Here is a 19,282-nt window from a genome sequence, read left to right on the forward strand (position 1 = left end):
TCACTGCAATTTTTTAGACTTTAATTGTTGTGGAATTACTTCATTTATTTGGGGAAGGATTATATAAATCCTTGCCAGCCCAAATCAACCTGTGTTAGACAATGTATTAGCTAAAACACTTCAGTATTTCTGAAGATATTCATACCTACGGCAGGTGATTATGGTTAGATTATTATACATCATCATACTGTGGGTGTGCAGGCTGCTTTACAGATGCAAATAGTAGACACTGGTTCCTGTACCAGCAAATTTACAGTTTATGACCCTGACCCTGCAAAAGGATCTGCCTACATCAAACCTTTTGGCTCTGTAGAGTCCCATTGACTTTAATATGTATATGCCTTGATTCTGTGTCTAGCAGCATAATCAAGTTACAAATTATGCCAATTACAGAGTCTACAAAATCCTACTGTTTGAGAGAAATCCTACCTCCATTGGATTTTAACTATTGCTGAATCACTGCTATGAAGAGAGGCAGGTTGTTGTGGAGAGACTGGATCTTTGGGCTCTTTATTCTTGTAGGCTATGGAGTTGTGCATGGTAGCTCTCTTCATGGCAATGCAGATAAAGGTTTACAGAATGTGTCCATTAGTAAGCTTCTGCTGCTAGAATTTGGGAGGAAGAGAGCTGATGGTTCCACAGTGAGCTAACAATGATAATCTTAGAGGAGATTGACTGACTGGTTTCCTGTCTCCAGTGTGAGAAGAAAAGAGAGAGAGAGTTTGAGCCTTAAAACAGAGAGGGTCAGAAGACTCGGCTACTGTGCCAAGTAAATAGGACAGCAGGGAGAAGGAAAGCTTAACTTATCTAGTCCAGGCTCTGAGTTCCAGTTCTGAATTACGGAGAATTTGGCATGATCTTTTGTTGTTCTAACTTCTCATGTGGGCATAAACTCCTATTCCTCTTCTAGGATGAAGATTTCCTGAAACTACGATTCAAGACTATGATGAAAGACTCTTTAAATGCCTCACGTCCAATCTCCTCTGCTGTCCAGTCTTCAGAGCAGATTGAAGAAATGTTTGATGCGCTTTCCTATATCAAGGTGATCTCAGAAGAGGCCCGCAAATCACTCTGTCTTTTGTGTTTTGTATACCTCTTTTCCAAAATATTCTTATTTTGGGAAATAACACATTTAAGTCAGGAACTTTTTCTTTCATTATCCTTGTGGCTAAAATGCAAGTTAGGCTGCTCACAAAGTGCCAGTTTCTTTACTTGGGCTCCATTATTTTTATCTCCTGTACATTTCATGAGGGATTTTCTGTGGTTTTAATACTGATTAAATTATTTTCCTATGAGTAGGCATTTGATCCCAAACATACACGCCCAGCATCATGTTACACCAGGGTAATTGGTTTTGTGCCTTTCCTTTCCCACTCCAGCCTCCATGACTTTATCCGTCTATCCCCACCACATCCCCCTGCCCTCCAGGAACTTAGGTGGGGCAGTGGGGGCATGGAGCCCCCTTGCACTCTGGTGATCTCCAGATCCTGGAATTACTCCTTAAGGGCATTTGTAGCTGGATGAAAATTAGGGCAGCCCTGAGACTGTTACAAATTGTGTCAGGGACTGAACCTAGGATCAGGGTTGGACCAGCATTAGTAAGATATAAAAGTGTCAATCACCCTTTTCCCCTCACATTTCAATTGTGTGTTGAGCAGAACTCAGATGCACCCAAGAGTCTGTTTTTCCATAGGAAAAGATTTCATGAACATCTCTATTGCTTGTGTCCCTCACCTTCCTCCTCCATAGTTTCTGTAAACACTTCCAGTTTACTAAAACACAAAAATAAACCCAAATATTGACACCATCACATCTTAAACCCATATTTAGATTTGCTAAACCTGTTTTATTCTTTCAGCTTCTGTGGCATATTCCACATTAATTTGAAAGCAAGACTTTTTTTTCCTTAACTTTTGACTTTGACCTTTTCATCATCTTTGTGCTTTTTTGGGGGGCGGGGGGGTTGAAGGGGGAAACTAGTATCTAAAGAAAGATGTTTTTGTTTTTGTTTTTTTCTTTTTAAATAGATACAGAGCTTAAAATCTAACACTTATCATCTCAACACCCTGGGGACATCTTAGATGCCGATTGGAGCATTACAATTGAAGCAGCTTGCCATAAAGAAGCCTCTGCAATTCCATTGGTACCCCACTCTCACAAGTGGAAGCACAAGAGCATGGCACTTTCAAGCTGCCTTGCTTGTGAGGCTCTGATAGGTATCTGTCCCTAAGATGTGTGATGACAGGAGCTATGCACCGCCAAATAGCACCTGAATGTTGACTTGGGGCTCCAGATGTTTATTGTATGCACCTTAATAAAAAGATTACTTTTAAGGGGCTACTGGGAAATCAATAGGAAAGCTAAGAACAGAGGCTAATGTGGTTTTAAGAGTGGTTTACTTCACATTTAAATCCTATGGTTTAATGGCCTGATCTAAAATCTATTCATGGAGTTCATGGAGATATTCCTAGTGACTTTAGTGGACTCTGGATCAGGCGCTAAATATTGAATATGAAATAACTGAATAACTTTGATTTATTCTTGCCCTGGTAAGTGTAGTTCTTCAAGTAGATACAGATGTGTATTCTAAGTAGGTGAGTGCATGCCAGAGATCTAGCAATATCGATAGAGGCATAGCTCTTGTGCCTCATGACGGTAGCCCCCTCCCCTGGCTATATAAGGCTGTGTCACCCAAACCTCCTTCAGTTGCTTCTTACCATCTGTCAGCTGGAGTTGGAGCTCTGGCCAATGGTGTTTGTTTACAGACTTGTGACTTTTGGCTTGTGGTGTGGTGTTTTTGTTTGTTTGTTTTTTCTTTCCCTTAGCCTGGTTGTTGTACATAGCTGATAATTAGTAATAAGTAGCTAGTGTAGTGTTTTTTGTTTAGTGGTAATGCTCCCTGGTGATGCCCTCAGTGGGTTCAAGCATTGCCCTTTGTATGGAGGGACAATTCCCCGAAAGCGACCCCCACATGTGGTTCTTACTTTTTCTGGGCAAAGCCCATCTAAAGAAGTGCTGCTCCTCTTCTTAAAAGAGCAGCAGATGGACTCAGGTGGCATGGGACCTTTTATTTAAAGCAGCCATGAGGCTGAGCTGAGCCATGAGGGCTCACCCAGTACCGAGGCCTTCCTTGGGCCACAGATTGCCCTCTGGCTCGGAGGGAATGTCTGCTGCCTGTTCTGGGACTGAGTTGTCGCTGAAGAGGCGCAGGAGTCATTCTCCATCGTCAGCACCAATTAAGAGGTCCCATGAAGCTGATCAGGGACACTCCAGGTCCTGAGGTGACTTTTGCACCTCCCCTAAGAGGAGCACAGACTGGCTCAGTGCTGGCTCCAGCAACCCGATGGTGCAGGTGCTTCTGACCCTCCCTTGACACAGGATGGGAGGGCGGACATACCATACTGTCAACTCTGGTTCTGGCCTCTGGGTGTCCGTTGAGTTTGGTACCAACGGTTCAAGAGTTGTCTGCGCACCAGACTGCGGTGGATCTGCTCAGCATGTGGGTCCCATCCACGCTGCTCATCCAGGACTTTGTGAGGCCGGCGCCAGCATTGGGTCCACAGTTGGAATGTATGGTTGAAATCTCAGCCTGGCACCTGGAGACACCCCCTCTGGGGCTGCTGGGGACACTGTACTGGAGGCAGTGCAAGACCCTTCAGTACTGGGCCCTTCCTTGGTACCAGCATAGTTGACCCCACAGGTTGTCCCATGGAGGCTATCACCACGCTTGACATCAAGCTGCGCGAGCATTCCATTACCAGTTCCCACACCAGGACCGACAAGCAGTGGCACCGACCCTTGTGCAGCCAGTGGTGCAGTCTACTTAGCTGGGCTATGAACGAATCTGATCATTTCCTGGCTCCATCCAAAACTGGCACCGCCAGGGTTCCGGGACTCTGATGCCTCAGAGTATGGCTCTTGCTTTTCCTGTTTGACTTTGCCAAAGAGACTATGGAGGCCACTGGGGGAACCCCTATGGATACCAGTGTTGAAATGTATCTCAAGGGCAGGATGTAGGCCCCTGGCCAGGTGCCTACTGGTTATCAAAGCCCTACCTATACCAGTGGCTATACTAGCCCCAGAGGGAAGCTTTTCTGTCCTGCTCCCACTCTAAGGAGTACAAGGAGACCAGAATCAGAAACTAAGCCTTGGTCTCTTACAGGAAGTTGGGAGTACAAACTTTTAGGCAACCAGATTATCTGACTACTTCCTAAAAACAAGAAAATGCTAGTGGAACAAACTGTTTGCTGGAGACACATTACACTAATTAATGAGAAAATGAGCAAATAAAGTCAAATCTAAAGCACAAATGCATGCATGCATGCAAAGAAGTGAAGATTGCCAGTGTTTATAAAGCTTTGTAGTAAATGACTCCTGCAGTTCAGATAGCTAAAGCCTTTAAATTCTCTGAGGATGTCTTCCTTAAGTTTTGCATGAATATTTGAGAATTTGTTAAGAGCAGCACTTGTGATGTCTCACAAATGTTAAGTAGCTGGAGTGCCCCAGAGGTCTTTTTCTTTCTTCTTTCTTCAGTGTATGTTTTTTTTTTTTATACTAACAGTGTGATGTACATAATTTAAATTATTCAAGGTCAGTGTCACTTTAGCTACAATCTGTCTATCCTTGGGCCATTTATTGACTGGGTTTTGCTTTGATGTAGGAATGTTTCCATGAAGGATCCTAGTTTACAATTGAGAGTAGGTCTACACTGGCCCAGTTACAGCGTCGCTCGCTCAGAGAGGCTGAAGGTAAACCGCTGTTGTGTGTTCCCACTGTCAGCTGCCTGAGTAATAGCATATTCATATTTGCGGCACTGGCAGCGGTATTTGGAATGGTGCGCTCTGGGCAGCTATCCCATAGTGCATCTTCTTCTGCTGCTGCTAAGAGTAGTGGGAAGGCGGAGGGGGTTGTAGGACATCCTGGGTCCTGTCCCAATGCCCCGAGATTCATTGCTTTGCATCCCAGCAATCCCTGTGCTTCCATCTGCATTTGACACCACCTTTCAATGGTTTGTGTACTGCGCGCTCTGCTCTGCCTCTTTGGGCAGCAGGAATGGATCCAGCACTGTTGACCAATATGTCGCTTGCTCTGACTAACATGTCACGAGTGGCAGTGGAGTTCCTCCTTAAACTACAAAGGCAAGAGCGATTTGACATTGATCTCACCACGTGTAGTTGCTTCGACATGGGATTGCTTGTGGCATTCATGGAGGTGCTGACCACAGTGGAACGCCGCATTTGGGCTTGGGAAACAAGCACTGAGTGATGGGATCACATCATCATGCGCGTCTGGGATGACGAGCAGTGGCTGCAGAACTTTTCAAATGAGGAAAGCCACATTCCTGGGACTGTGTGTGATGAGCTCACCCCAGCCTTGCGGCACAAGGACTTGAGAATGAGAACTGCCCTGCTGTTGGAGAGGCATGTGGTGATTGCACTGTAGAAGCTGGCTACTCCAGACTGCTATCTATTGGTCGCTAACCAGTTCAGAGTGGGAAAGTCAACTGTTGGACTCATGTTGACGGAAGTGTGCCGGGTCATTTAATTGCATCCTGTTCCAAAAGACCATGACTGGGCAACATGTGACTTTGTGGATGGCTTTGCACAAATGGGCAAACTGCAGATGGGCGATAGCTGGCACGCACATTCCAATTCTGACACCAGACCACCTAGCTACTAAGTACATTAATTGCAAGGGGTATTTCTCAATGGTTCTCCAGGTGCTTGTGGATCACTGTGGGAGTTTCACTGACATTAACACAGGCTGGTCCAGAAAGGTGCATGATGCACACATCTTTTTGAACACTGGCCTGTTCAGGAAGCTGCAAGCAGGGACTTTCTTCCCAGACCAGGAGATGCCCATTGTGATCCCCTGAGACCTTGCGTACCCCTTAATGTCATGGCTTATGAAGCCATACATGGGACACTTTGATAGCAGCAAGGAGCATTTCAACAACAGGCTGAGCAAGTTCAGAATGACTGTGTGCTTTTTGCCATCTTAAAGGCCTGCTGGCGCTGCCTATATGGGAGGCTGGACCTGGCTGATGACAATTTTCCTATGCTTATAGCTGTGTGCTGTACACTCCATAATATTTGTGAAGAGAAGGGTGAAAGCTTCACTCAGGGCTGGACTGCTGAGGCTTAGCACCTGGAGACTGAATTTGAACAGCCAGAGACCAGGGCTATTAGAGGGGCGCAGCACAGGGCCATAAGGATTAGGGATGCTTTGGGGCAGCAATTTGAAGCTGAAAGCCACCAATATTTGTTGCTATGCTCAGGAGTGCAGTGCTTGTAGTGCTAGGAGGTGATTGTGATTGGTGCTGAAGATGCACTATGAAGGTTTAAGAAAATTGCCTGTTGCTTTTCAGGGCTCTGTTTGCTTTCAATTAATGGAATAAAGAGTGCTTTAAAACCAAAACAATTTTTTTTATTAATAAACAACTGGAAGAGAGAGAGAGCCAAGCAAAAAGAACACATCAGAGAGCGTTCTGGGACAGCGGCTGCAGGGGAGGGCAGGCGTGGAGCTGCTCGGTTTGCAGTGCTAGTAGCGCCTGGAGCACATCTGCTTGATGCTTCATAACGTTTGAGTTGCTCCATGGCTTCGTTCTGGCATGCCGCATTCTCCTTTGGGTCTCTCTCTTCCTGCTGTTTTTCGGCTGTGGCGTACATCATAACCTCGTGCAGAAAGTCCTCCTTAGTTCTTTGTGGCTGCTTTCTAATTCTGCGCAGCTGTTCAGCCGGCAATAACAAAGTGGGAGGCTGGGCTTCCAAGGTCTCATCTGTGAAGCCAAAATGCAACATTTTACAGAAGCAGTATTGTTTGCAACATGGAGACCGCTGATTCAGTGATTTAAAATACAGCCACCATCACTAACACAAGGCACTATCACTAATGGGCCGACCCCACGCAAGCACACATGAGCCACAAGGCTCCCAAAGTGGTGAGTAACCACAGAGGTAGGGGAAGCTAGTGTTTCAGGACCATGCTGTACACTGGGCGTGTGGCTCTTGGGGAGAGCCAGCAGTGTAGAGGGGCCCTTTTCATTCCTGTCCCCACATTTTCCACAGGCTGTGTTCATTATGGAAGATATCTCGCTGCTGAGGGTGAGCAGGGAGTCAAGGGAGGGTCTTCTCCAAGACTGCAGCTTCCACCCTGGCCCTTATGCGGCTTGCCTGTGGGCAGCAATGGTTTCTTCCCCCCCCCCCCCCCCCCCCCCCCCCCCCCCCCCACACACACACACAGTGATGGCAGAGTGGTATGAGAAAGTTACCATTAATGGAGCAAGAAACAAAGCAGCTCTGCCAAAGAACCTGCCGCAGCGGATTTCCCAGTATCTCCATTAGATTATCATGGAGATCTGAGGGAGATTCCTGTGAAGTGAGGAAGTCAATCAACACCCTGTTAAACTAGTCAGACTAGGCATGTGGTGGTACATGCATCACACAGAGACAAACCTGCTTTCTCCAACCCTCCTGCCCACAACAACTTGCTTCAGTGATTCCCAAAATCAAAGCCACTTACCAGAGGCCTCCTTTCCTGTTTGCGTGTCGCTAAGCTCCAACAGCTGTGACTGGCTAGCCTCCTCCAGGGTAGAGAAGAGCGCTTGGCTGCATGCATCTCTGACATCCGAGTCATCCTCTGCCTCTGGGTCCCCCTCCACATTCTCATCCAAGATTTCCGTCTCCTGGCTCTGTCTACTCTCGTCTGGCACGTGAGCCACCAAAGTATCCACAGGGGCCTCCGCAGTGGAGATGGAGTCATCACCAAGTATCATGTCCACCTCTTTGTAGAACCAGCAGCTTGTGGGCACAGCACCGGAGCTGCGTTTTACCTTCTGAACCTTGTGGTAGGCGTTGTGCAGCTCCTTCTCTTTGACCCTGCACTACAGTGTGTCCCGGTCATGGCCCCTTTCTGTCATGCATCATGAAATCTGTCTGTAGGCATCATAATTCCTATGGCTGGAGCGCAGCTGGGACTGGATGGCCTCCTCTCTCCAAATGCTGATGCGGTCCTGCAGCTCGGCATTGCTCCAAGCGGGGTATCACCTGGTGCATGGAGCAGGCATGGTAACCTGGAAAGATGCACTGAGACCACTGCACATGTCACCAAGCAAACAGGAAGGGGGCTTTCAAAATTCCCAAGGAATTTAAGGGGTGGGGCTCGCGGTTGGTCACCTGAGGGCAGGGCAATAGAGGTCAAACTGATGACTAGAGAGGTGAGAACAGGCATTGTGGGACACCTCCCAGAGGCCAACTGAAGCGCTGTAGTGGACCAGAGTGTCTACGCTGGCATTGCGGCGCTGTAGCCCTGGTGCAGAAAGCTGTACACCTCTCATTGGGGTGGCTTTTTTACAGCAGTGTAACTGCGCAGTTTCTGCACACTAAGTGGGTTGGCAGCATGAACACCTTGGGAATTACAATGCAGAAAGCTTCTTTGCTGCGCAGAAACTTGCCAGTGTAGACAAGGCACAAATGTTAAATAGCTTGAGTTTGCTGAAGATCTTTCAGTTTTCTTTATTCTTTCTCAAATGTATGTTTTGGTACCAACAGTGTGACATACATAAACTATTCAGGGTCAGTGTCGCTTTAGCTGCAGTCAGTCTATCCTTGGGCCATTTATTGACTGGGTTTTGCTGTGATGTAGGAATGTTTCCATGGAGGATCCTAGTGTTCAACTGAGTTAAACCCTAGGTCTGTCCACAGACTTAAATTGCTCCATGACTTCACTGATGGAAACAGATCTAAAAATAATATTCAGCTCTGTGCAGATGTAGCAGTTTGAAAGGCTTATTTTACAAAATATTTTCATGTGCTTTTCAAGCTTTTAAACAGGCAGCATCTGTAAATATACTTGTTGGCATTTCTTGTCCCTGTTTTAACTTACTGACGTATCTCGCTTTCTTTTGTGCTTGCTATTTGGCTGTGTCATTCTTGTGTAGTTGCTTACATATTAGTATTTAATACCAGCAAGGGCGGTGAGGTACAGCACTTAACAGTATTATTAATGAAATCTGACAACCATGGACAATGCATCCACTAGAACGCCATTTCTTTCACATGGTACTAATTAGAAAGTCTTTCTTTCAAACTAAGTTAGTGTCAGTGAAACTAGATTGGATTATTTTTTTTTATTTTTTGTTTTGTTTTTTTGTCTCTTTTTTTAAATCGGTAAACCTTTTTCCTAAGCAACTTACACTTTCAAAATAATTGCATTCAGACTAAACTCCCTGGGATGGAATTTCAATTATTCTCTCCTAAATTATCTCCTAAAGCCAATGGTGCTGACAGTCTTGTAATCTGTACATGCTTCTCCTGAATCAGGTTCTTAAAATTTTTTCCCCCTTACAGATTTTTTCTTTTTTTTTTTTTTAGGGAGCTTCCCTTTTGTTGATGCTGAAAAAGTATATCGGACATGATAGTTTTCAAGCTGGGATTGAGAATTACTTGCATAATCACAGCTACAGATCCACCCGGAGCGATGATTTATGGGATAGCATGAATGAGGTAACCATCTTGGATATTCTTAGTTTTGGTTTTCGCATGATGGATTATAATGAGATGTGAAAATCAAAGACATTTTCTATTTCCTTATATTAGTGCTGCTAAATAAGATCATATGTTGAAAAGACCTGATTTATCAATCACTCTGCTCATGGTCACTCATTCCAGAATTCTGTGTGGAGATGCACAGACATAAATGAGCAAAATTTACTTTCTTCTAGCCTCCTACTATAGCCTCAAGAATTGGGGTAAAGGAGAAGAGGAGGTTCTTTTTAAAGCATTTAAAAGAATAACTGAAAATAAACTTTTCAGTCACTTCCTGTGGGAGGAAAGAAATTATTTCCCTTGTTGGAGTCCTTCCTGCTTTTATTGGATTTAAGAGATGCGCTAGTGATAGAAGCCAGATAAGAACATAGATCAGTGTTAGTATGCTGAAAAATTCAGATCTTAATTTTTAAGAGCATTACTTACGCTTCAGTGATTTCCTGGAACTGGGTGGAGGGCTTCAATGGCACACAATTTACATCGGCTAGCATGGTGCCTAGACACTGTAAACCATCAAGATACTGTATAGACATGCAAGAAGACTTGATCCCTGCCCTATATGGCTTGCAATCTAAGCAAACAACACAGAAACAAAGGAGATGGGATGTAAGAAAGCAAGAAGATTGATAGTGGTAACGAGCATTGTTAGTTCCATGATGCTTTTTTTGTTTAATTAAACAAGCACTTCGCTGGTGGACTAGGATTAGTAGATCTCTTGGCTAAAGTGTATTTTGAGGAGAAGAAAGTGGAGAGTGGGCAGACTGGGCCAGAGAAGGTTTACAAGTGTAGGAAGGACACAGAAGAGCATGAGGGGGAGTTTTGTCAACTAGGTTGGGGGTGGGAGGAAGAGAGGGTGAATGAAATGAGAAGGAGCTGGGAAATGCCCTTTTGGAGTCAACCCCTAATCAATTAAAAAGTAAATAATTTAAGAACGAATGATGAGCTTTCTCTAGAAATTTTAACAGAAGCTTTTTACAGAGAATTATTTCCTTTGGGTTAAAAACTCAATAGAATTATTAATCCCTATTCAATTCTATAGGACTCTTCCATAAGTGTAGGATGTGCAGATCCTTGTAGGCCTAGACCAATAACTCGAATTTCAGATGGACAGTGAGGGCAGCTGAAGAAGAGAGAGCTGGACAGAATAGCAAGTAATATAGGTGATTTGAACAGTGATAAACTTTCTTTTTCCTTTAGAGCCTGGTCCTGCAAGTTGTTTCAGGTAGGCTGACCCTGGTGCATACACACAGCCTCCTCCCCACCCTTAAAATTAATCCATAAGTTACTTGCTCTGTTTTCCTCCGTCCACATCCTACTTTAGCCTGTTTGGCATTCCCATGTTTCCCTTTATTTGGCTGTCGCTTGGATCTCTTCCATTCAAGAAGATAAAACACTTGTTCACCTCAGTGACTGCTAACAAAATTGGCAAGCCAATACAGAATAATTCTGCACAGGGGCTTAACCTGCTACTTACATTGGCACTAGTTTCAAGATGACTTTTGTGTGGTAAGCTGGGGATAGAATTTGACAAAGAAATGAACAATACCCATTATCATCCTGTTGAAAGTGAATATCTTTGTGTTTTACAGATCACAAACGGAACACTAGATGTAAAAAAACTGATGAAAACCTGGATTCTGCAGAAAGGATTTCCCTTAGTAACTGTTAAAAGAAAAGGAAAGAGTCTCTATGTCCAGCAGGAGAGGTTCTTGCGCAGTGTGGAATCAGAAAATTGGACGTCAGATGCAAGGTTATTCTCCCTCAGCACTCAGAAAATATTTACCTTTTACTCCATGCAATTTAACTGTCTTCAAAGCGCATATTTGTTGCACTTTGGCACATTCAGAGCTCCAGTAGTTTTTCTCTAAAGAGCAGGTAGTTATAAATGAAGTGAGAGAGCAGTACACACAGAGGTATTTTATTATCTGCCTTGAAAAATAAGAGTCCCTGTCTGCTTCTAGCTCAGCAATTGAAATAGACCTTACATTGCTTTTTCTTGGAACAGAGTTCATCATAACTTAAATTTTATGGATTCATTTTTTTGATGTTTTTAATTGGCTTCTCCTATTGTGCACTGGAGTTAATCATACAACAGTCAGGATTATGTAAAGTGTAAAAAAAATTTTTTTTCAAGTAGTTGCAGTGTTTAATCTTCAAGCTCAAGTAGTTGGGGCACATAAAGGATGGGTATATGGGGATGAGATAGAAGGTAGATGAGAGGAGTTAGCAAATGAAGTAGCATTCTGCAGAGGAATGCTGGTGGTGTCTAAAGGACCAGGAAATTTTTTTTCTTGAACCTGCACATTTTCCTGCCAGGCCAAATCTGCAGGCTGAGTGTTGATAGAGGACAGTATAGACTGTGGATAAGGAAGCTCTCCCCCTAACAAAGGTTAAGACTGACCATAAATTAGCATTTGTGTATGTCAGTTAATAGCTAAAGATTCCTTGTTTAGGAATAATATTCATAGTAGTGGAGGAATAAATGGCAATAAACATCTTTTTTTATGGGTGGTTAGCTACTGGTGCAAATACGAAGCAACTGATAACTGCAAAAATCAATTTGTCAAATGTACTCCATTACCAGGCACTTTATCCTTGTTGTATAACAAGACAAGAACATTCTCAAACTGCAAACTGTGGTTTTCTCTACCACAGCTGAAATTTAATGGGGAGTTGGGGGCACTTCACATCACGCAAAATTAGGCCCTAAAAGACCACTCGTCTTTATGAGGATTGTAAGCTTGGTTTTGTACATCTGTCTTCCTGGATTTTCCATGGATATCCTTTTGGAATTACACTTATGTAAATAGCTCTTGAAGGATGACTTTTCAGGTGAATAATTTATAGTGATTTGTGTGGAAATTGGTGTACAACCCATTTTCCCTCCATGGGTTTGCCCTAGATAAAATTACACTCTTAATTGCGCTGTTAAACAATAATAGAATACCATTTATTTAAATATTTGTGGATGTTTTCTGCATTTTCAAATATATTGATTTCAGTTACAACACAGAATACAAAGAGTACAATGCTCACTTTATATTTTTATTACAAATATTTTCACTGTAAAAACAAAATAAATACTATTTTTCAATTCTCCCATTAGAAGTACTGTAGTGCAATCTCTTTTTATCATGAAAGTTGAACTTAAAAATGTAGAATTATGTACAAAAATAAACTGCATTCAAAAATAAAACAATGTAAAACTTCAGAGCCTACAAGTCCACACAGTCCTATTTCTTGTTCAGTCAATCGCTCAGACAAACAAGTTTGTTTACATTTGCAGGAGATAATGCTGCCCACTTCTTGTTCACAATATCACCTGAAAGTGCGAACAGGCATTCTCATGGCACTGTTGTAGCCAGCGTCGCAAGATATTTACATGTCAGATGTGTTAAAGATTTAAATATCCCTTCATGCTTGAATCACCATTCCAGAGGACACATGTCCATGCTGTTGATGGGTTCTTGTTGATAACGATCTAAAGCAGTGAGAACCGACACATGTTCATTTTCATCATCTAAGTCAGATGCCACCAGCAGAAGATTGATTGATTTTTCTTTTTTTGGTGGTTCGGGTTCTGTAGTTTCCGCATTGGAGTGTTGCTCTTTTAAGACTTCTGAAAGCATGCTCCACACCTCATCCCTCTCAGATTTTGGAAGGCACATCAGATTCTTAAACCTTGGGTTGAGTGCTGTAGCTATTTTTAGAAATCTCACATTGGTACCTACAGTGTTTTGTCAAATCTGCAGTGAAAGCGTTCTTAAAACGAAAACATGCTGGGTCATCATTTGAGACTTCTATAATATGAAATATATAGCACAATGCGGGTAAAACAGAGCTGTAGACATACAGTTCTCTCCCAAGGAGTTCAGTCACAAATTTAATTAATGCATTTTTTTTTTAACAAGCGATATCAGCATGGAAGCATGTCCTCTGAAATGGTGGCCAAAGCATGAAGGGGCAGATGAACGTTTAGCGTATCTGGCACGTAAACACCTGATAATGCCAGCTACAAAAGTCTCATGAGAACGTCTGTTCTCACTTTCTGGTGACATTGTAAATAAGAAATGGGCAGCATTATCTCCCATAAATGTAAACAAAATTGTTTATCTGAGCAATTGGCTGAACAAGAAGTAGGACTGAGAGGACTTGTAGACTCTAAAGTTTTACAGTGTTTTGTTTTTGAGTACAGTTATGTAATAAAACAAAAATCTAGATTTGTAAATTGCACTTTCATGATGAAGAGATTGCACTTGGTATTTGTATGAGGCGAATTGAAATACTTTTTTTATAGTGCAAATAAATATAAAGTGAGCAGTGTAAACTCTGTGTTTTTTATTGTAATTGAAATCAATTATATATGAAAATGTTAAAAACATCAAAAATTTAATAAATTTCACTTGGTATTCTATTTAACAATGTGATTAAAACTGTGATTAACTCAAAAAAATAATTATGAGTTAACTGTGATTTAATCAATAGCCCTAATTGGAAGATGATATTATTTACTCTTCTAGTATGGGATTATCTTGAATTCTTGGCTTGTGTAACTGCTTGTGCTCTTTGTTAGAGGGATTTGGGACATGACCAGTGTCCTTTTACTTTTTACATAAATCCCATACAAAACTATAAAACTTCAGAGAGGAAGGTTGTCTTGTGAGTAAAATGCTAGACTGGGACTGAAGTGCCTCAAGGTCAATCTGTGGCACTGCCACAGATTTACTTCAGTTTTTTTGGACAAATGGCTTAATATTTCTGTGCCTCAGTTCTCCATGTGTAAGGTGAGGAACAGAGGAGATGTGATTAAAAATGGTTTGAGAATTACTTGGATACTGTAATGATGGGGGGCATATCATAGATCTCTTAACATTTTTGTTGAAATGCCATAATATGTTAAAGCAGTTTTAAAAAAAAAAAGTGAGACAAATAGCACAACTGATTTGTATTGGATGTGACCTACTACATAAAGCTAGACTACTGTATAAGTCTGAAAAAATATAATTTTTCTCTTACAGTTATCTGTGGCATATTCCTCTCTCCTACATTACTAGCAATTGCAGCTCTTTCCACTGTCCTTATGCATATTTACTGGACCAGAAGTCAGGTAAGTGACTTGAAGCCTCTGTAGCTAGGATGTACAGTGAAAGCAGGTTATTTCGGTTTTGTGGATCAGCCTTTGTTTGCACGCACCTGAGTAGGGTTTGAGGCCAAGTGCGTGCATGGTATAAAGTAATTGCAGAGGAGAATATAACTCGGAATGATTCCATAGGGAACAGCGAACAGTGTAATTTTAATCACTTTTTTGTAGGCATGATTGCTTTAGGCTGGCTTTATCACATAAGGATACAGTTAGGAACCAATGGTGCTGAGCATGCCTGGTGTACTTAGCATTCACTGGCAGTGATGTCAGGAGTGTATTAACATCATGACAATACAGGTAGTAAACAGGACTTAGTCTTTTTGCAAGCTGCCAGGTTGGAGAGAGGGGCCTTGAGGAAGTAGAGTGGGTTCTGAGCACTGTGTACTTAAGGGAATCAGCCCTGGTAGATTGACAGAGCCAACATGACTCTGAGGTGTATTTCCCCCTCTGATATTATTATTTACTTTTTGTTTTGTGGCATAAAATAATTACTTCGTTAGAACACTTTTTTTTTAATGTTCCAGAGTATGGCAGTCTAGAACTTGGAACTTTCCCACGTTCTCCCCACCTTTTCTTTGCTGCAGTGGCCATTTTGAGTCCCTAGGTGCTAATCTGTACAGAGGGCTGGATTAACTTTCTTTTTAATGATGAAAGTGACTGTTACAGTATTGTACTAAAAATACTTGGCCAGCATTGATGTAAGACAGCGACATCAGTGGATCTTGCTGATTTACTGTACGCCAGCTGACAATTTTTGATCTTTTAAAATGCCTTTAATCCTACTATCATACTGATCCCTCCCCCTATCCATTACACTCATTATCTGACACATTTCTTGATGACATACTGTGTAAAAATGTCTCCTCCATTTCTATTGCTTCAAATAAACCATACAAAATTGAAGTTGAATGCTTAATGCCAATCTTGAAACCTTTATAGCTATTTTGGTATAATGTGGTCATTTTCCATAAAATGACTGTTAAAAGCACAGTAGTTTAATTAAGCAGATAATGATTTTTTTTTTAAATTTAATTTTCACAATTGATTTACAAAATCTCATTTAATTGTTTCTGGACCTCTGCTATTTGAGATGTTGGCGGAAAAGTAGTGTACAGCCCAATAATCTGTGAGAAAACCAAGGTGTTAACTTGTGTGCACGTTCTTCACATTGTCAGACCCATTAGTCAAGTAAATAGTCAGATAGCCTCAGTGTTCATTGATAAACAAAGAATAGTTATTGCTGTTGAATGCCTTTTTTCATCATATATGTCCCCAGGTCATTTTAGGAACTGGAGGGAGGGGAACCCCATATGTGAGATCTGTAGAATCTTTAAACAGTGACTCTCTTCTAGTTTTGCACCACTTGCCTGTCTGCCTGCATTCCATTCTCTCTGGTAACAGCATATTACCATTATCTTGCAGCTGTCTTATTCCCCCACTGCCTGGTCTCCACGGTTAGCCTGACTTTACACCATGGAACTTTTCAACTAAGACTGTCTCTGTCTCTGTCTCTGTCTCTCTCCAGTATTTTTCTCCAGGCAGCCCTCTGAAATACTGACTGCACTATCAGACACGTCTGGGTTGCTCATTTTAGCAAGATTTATTTTCGGTCTTTTTTCTGACTGCCTCCTCTTCTAGAAGGCTTATTTGTATAATTAGTCAGTGTAGGTGATGGCTTTCAATTCTGTGACATTTTCTTTTTCAGAAAGGTTAGGTAATCCTCTTAAATAATAAACTGTTCTGTAATTGGTCTCTAGGTTTGTCTGTAGTTTAGTAATGTGTTTATATCTTTTGTTCCAAGATGCTATTTGTCCATGGTTTGGAGTTTGGGGTTTCTGTTTTTAAGGTTACAATCTCTGTCTCCATATCTCACTCTGTGGTCACAAGTCTTGTTACAATTGGATCCAGTTGCAGAGTCCCATGTGTTTCCAGGCCATTTGGGTCTAAGTAGTCTAGCCACTGTTTCTAGTTCATAGAATCATAGAATATCAGGGTTGGAAGGGACCTCAAGAGGTCATCTAGTCCAACCTCCTGCTCAAAGCAGGACCAATTCTCAACTAAATCATACCAGCCAGGGCTTTGTCAAGCCTGACCTTAAAAAACCTCTAAGGAAGGAGATTCCACCACCTCCTTAGGTAACCCATTCCAGTGCTTCACCACTCTCCTAGTGAAAAAGTTTTTCTTAATATCCAACCTAAACCTCTCCCACTGCAACTTGAGACCATTCCTCCTTGTTCTGTCATCAGGTACCACTGAGAACAGTCTAGATCCATCCTCTTTGGAACCTCCTTTCAGGTAGTTGGAAGCAGCTATCAAATCCCCTCTCGTGCTTCTCTTCTGCAGACTAAACAATCCCAGTTCCCTCAGCCTCTCCTCATAAGTTATATGCTCCAGCCCCCTAATCATTTTTGTTGCCCTCCGCTGAACTTCTGCCAATTTTTCCACATCCTTCTTGTGGTGTGGGGCCCAAATCTGGACTCCAGATGAGGCCTCACCAATGCCGAATAGAGGGGAATGATTTTGCTGGCAATGCGCCTACTTATACAGCCCAAAATGCTGTTAGCCTCCTTGGCAGCAAGGGCACACTGACTCATATCCAGCTTCTCATCCTCTGTAAGCCCTAGGTCCTTTTCTGCAGAACTGCTTCCTAGCCACTCGGTCACTAGTCTGTAACAGTGAATGGGATTCTTCTGTCCTAAGTGCAGGACTCTGCACTTGTCCTTGTTGAACCTCATCAGATTTCTTTTGGCCCAGTCCTCTAATTTGTCTAGGTCCCTCTGTATCCTATCCCTACCCTCCAGCGTATCTACTACTCCTCCAAGTTTAGTGTCAAAAGTTTAGTGTTCTGGAATGATAGAGCATGTTGTAGATCCGGGAGAGAATAGAAATTATTCTTCACAAAGGATTTCAAGATTTTGAAATTTGGCTTTTTCAAGCCATAACAAAACTTGAAGACTTCAAAATCTCCAAAAGAAAATTCTGGGGGGAAAAAGTCCATTGAGTCCAAGCAAAACTTCTTAAAAAAAAAATACATTATGTAATACAAATTATAAACACTGTGAAATTTAAAGATCATTTAAAAAAAAAAAGTTTCATTCCAAATATGCCAAATAGGACAGTTTGACATTATTGGCATTTTTTATTTGAATGTCCAGCTAAACAAAATTTTTGGCAAAATTGATGTGATTTTGCAAAGCATTTAGATTGTTATGGAATTGCATTTGCAGGTGGAAAATTGGCCCATCAAAGCTTTTTCTGACCAGCTCTAGCAAGGTCCTGGATTTACACCCTTCTTTGAGATGTAGAGTGCCACCACTCAGCAGTCTTAAAGCCCTGAATGAGGGTTTGGGACTTCCTGGGACCGACAGCCCTTCCCAATCACATACCCATGCTCCCCAGAACCTCATCTAGAATGTATGTGCTTCTAGTTTAACCCCTTTGGGGACAATGTGGTAGGAAAACAAGTAACATCGTTTTAGCAAAGCAATTTCTCATCCACAGTGACTTTACTCTTAATGCGTTCAAGAGTTTTTTGTTGAAACTCTTGAAAACGAAGCAGAAGTCCTGAGTTGCCCTCTCCCCCATTATGATCTCAGCTCTTCTGACAGTCCAAGGTTTGTCAGCTTTCAGACCAGGTAGAGCCCATCCTGCAAGTTTTCTGGATGTGTAGATGGCAGTGCTCCCCCCCCCACCCACCCACCTGTTAACTAGAGTCTATCTCTTTGCTGGGTGCCCGACTGAGAGACTCCAGCCCCTATCCGCCTGGGCTCCTGTGCAGAAAAACCATTATTTCATGGGTGGTGGATCAGCAGTTGAGACCATCAAATTTGATGGACAGTGATTGCCATCTTGACAGCTTCTCAATGAGAGTTCTTCAAGAAGTTGTCAGCATCTTTCTGAGCAGGGTACTGTCTGGAAAGCAACACAGTAAGCTTCCCTTGGGTAGGTTTAGATTTGTGTTCAGCAAAATGGAATCAATAATTTGATAGACATATCTCACCATGTCACAGATATAATTCTGTGATCTTTACTGACTTGTGACTTGATTATGTCCTGTCTTTCACATAGTGTTGAGCACCGTGAGGCACAGAAATATCATGTTCACTCAAATGATGACTGAGCTCTAGAGAGAGGTTTATTATGTGGGTGGGTTTTTTGGGAGACCGAACCAAAGCGGTGGAGGTGTGGGGGGTGTATGTGAGAGCGAGCGCAAACCTCTGCTTTTGAATCTGCTTAATTTCTTATAAGATTTTCAAGACTTACTATCCTAAAAATTCCTATTTGTTTTTCCCTGCCACCACTACCTGCTTGATGTGGAAATACACCTGCAAAGGTTTTGTTCTTTTTATTTTGAGAAGATTCAGCTGGTGAACTCCTGGTCTGAATCACCTCATTTTTAGACAGAAAGATTACTAGGAAAGCTTCATATTAGTCAGTGATGTTCTGTTTCTATTGCGTTGTGGTATGTCATACACAGTTGCATTGCAGTGCATGCTGAGTTTGCCTTGTGTGTTCAAAATGGCAGCTGATATGGTCCTAGAGATGGGAGCCATCCTTTATGGTAATACAAGATTGATTGAACAAATGAAATACA

The 19,282-nt window shown here is 42.3% G+C and overlaps 1 protein-coding gene across 1 annotated transcript in view; it reads left to right on the forward strand.

Annotated features, from left to right (window-relative positions):
* The window catches only part of LNPEP (leucyl and cystinyl aminopeptidase), a 96,692-nt gene that overhangs the window by 64,660 nt on the left and 12,750 nt on the right, over positions 1-19,282 (forward strand). The window contains exons 8-11 of the mRNA XM_050945635.1: positions 911-1,042; positions 9,372-9,503; positions 11,135-11,295; positions 14,564-14,652. Of these exons, the coding sequence (XP_050801592.1) occupies positions 911-1,042; positions 9,372-9,503; positions 11,135-11,295; positions 14,564-14,652 (514 nt within the window). The remainder of the gene's footprint in view (positions 1-910; positions 1,043-9,371; positions 9,504-11,134; positions 11,296-14,563; positions 14,653-19,282) is intronic.

The sequence above is a fragment of the Gopherus flavomarginatus genome, chromosome 3 (genome assembly GCF_025201925.1).
Source record: "Gopherus flavomarginatus isolate rGopFla2 chromosome 3, rGopFla2.mat.asm, whole genome shotgun sequence".
Taxonomy (NCBI): Eukaryota; Metazoa; Chordata; order Testudines; family Testudinidae; genus Gopherus; species Gopherus flavomarginatus.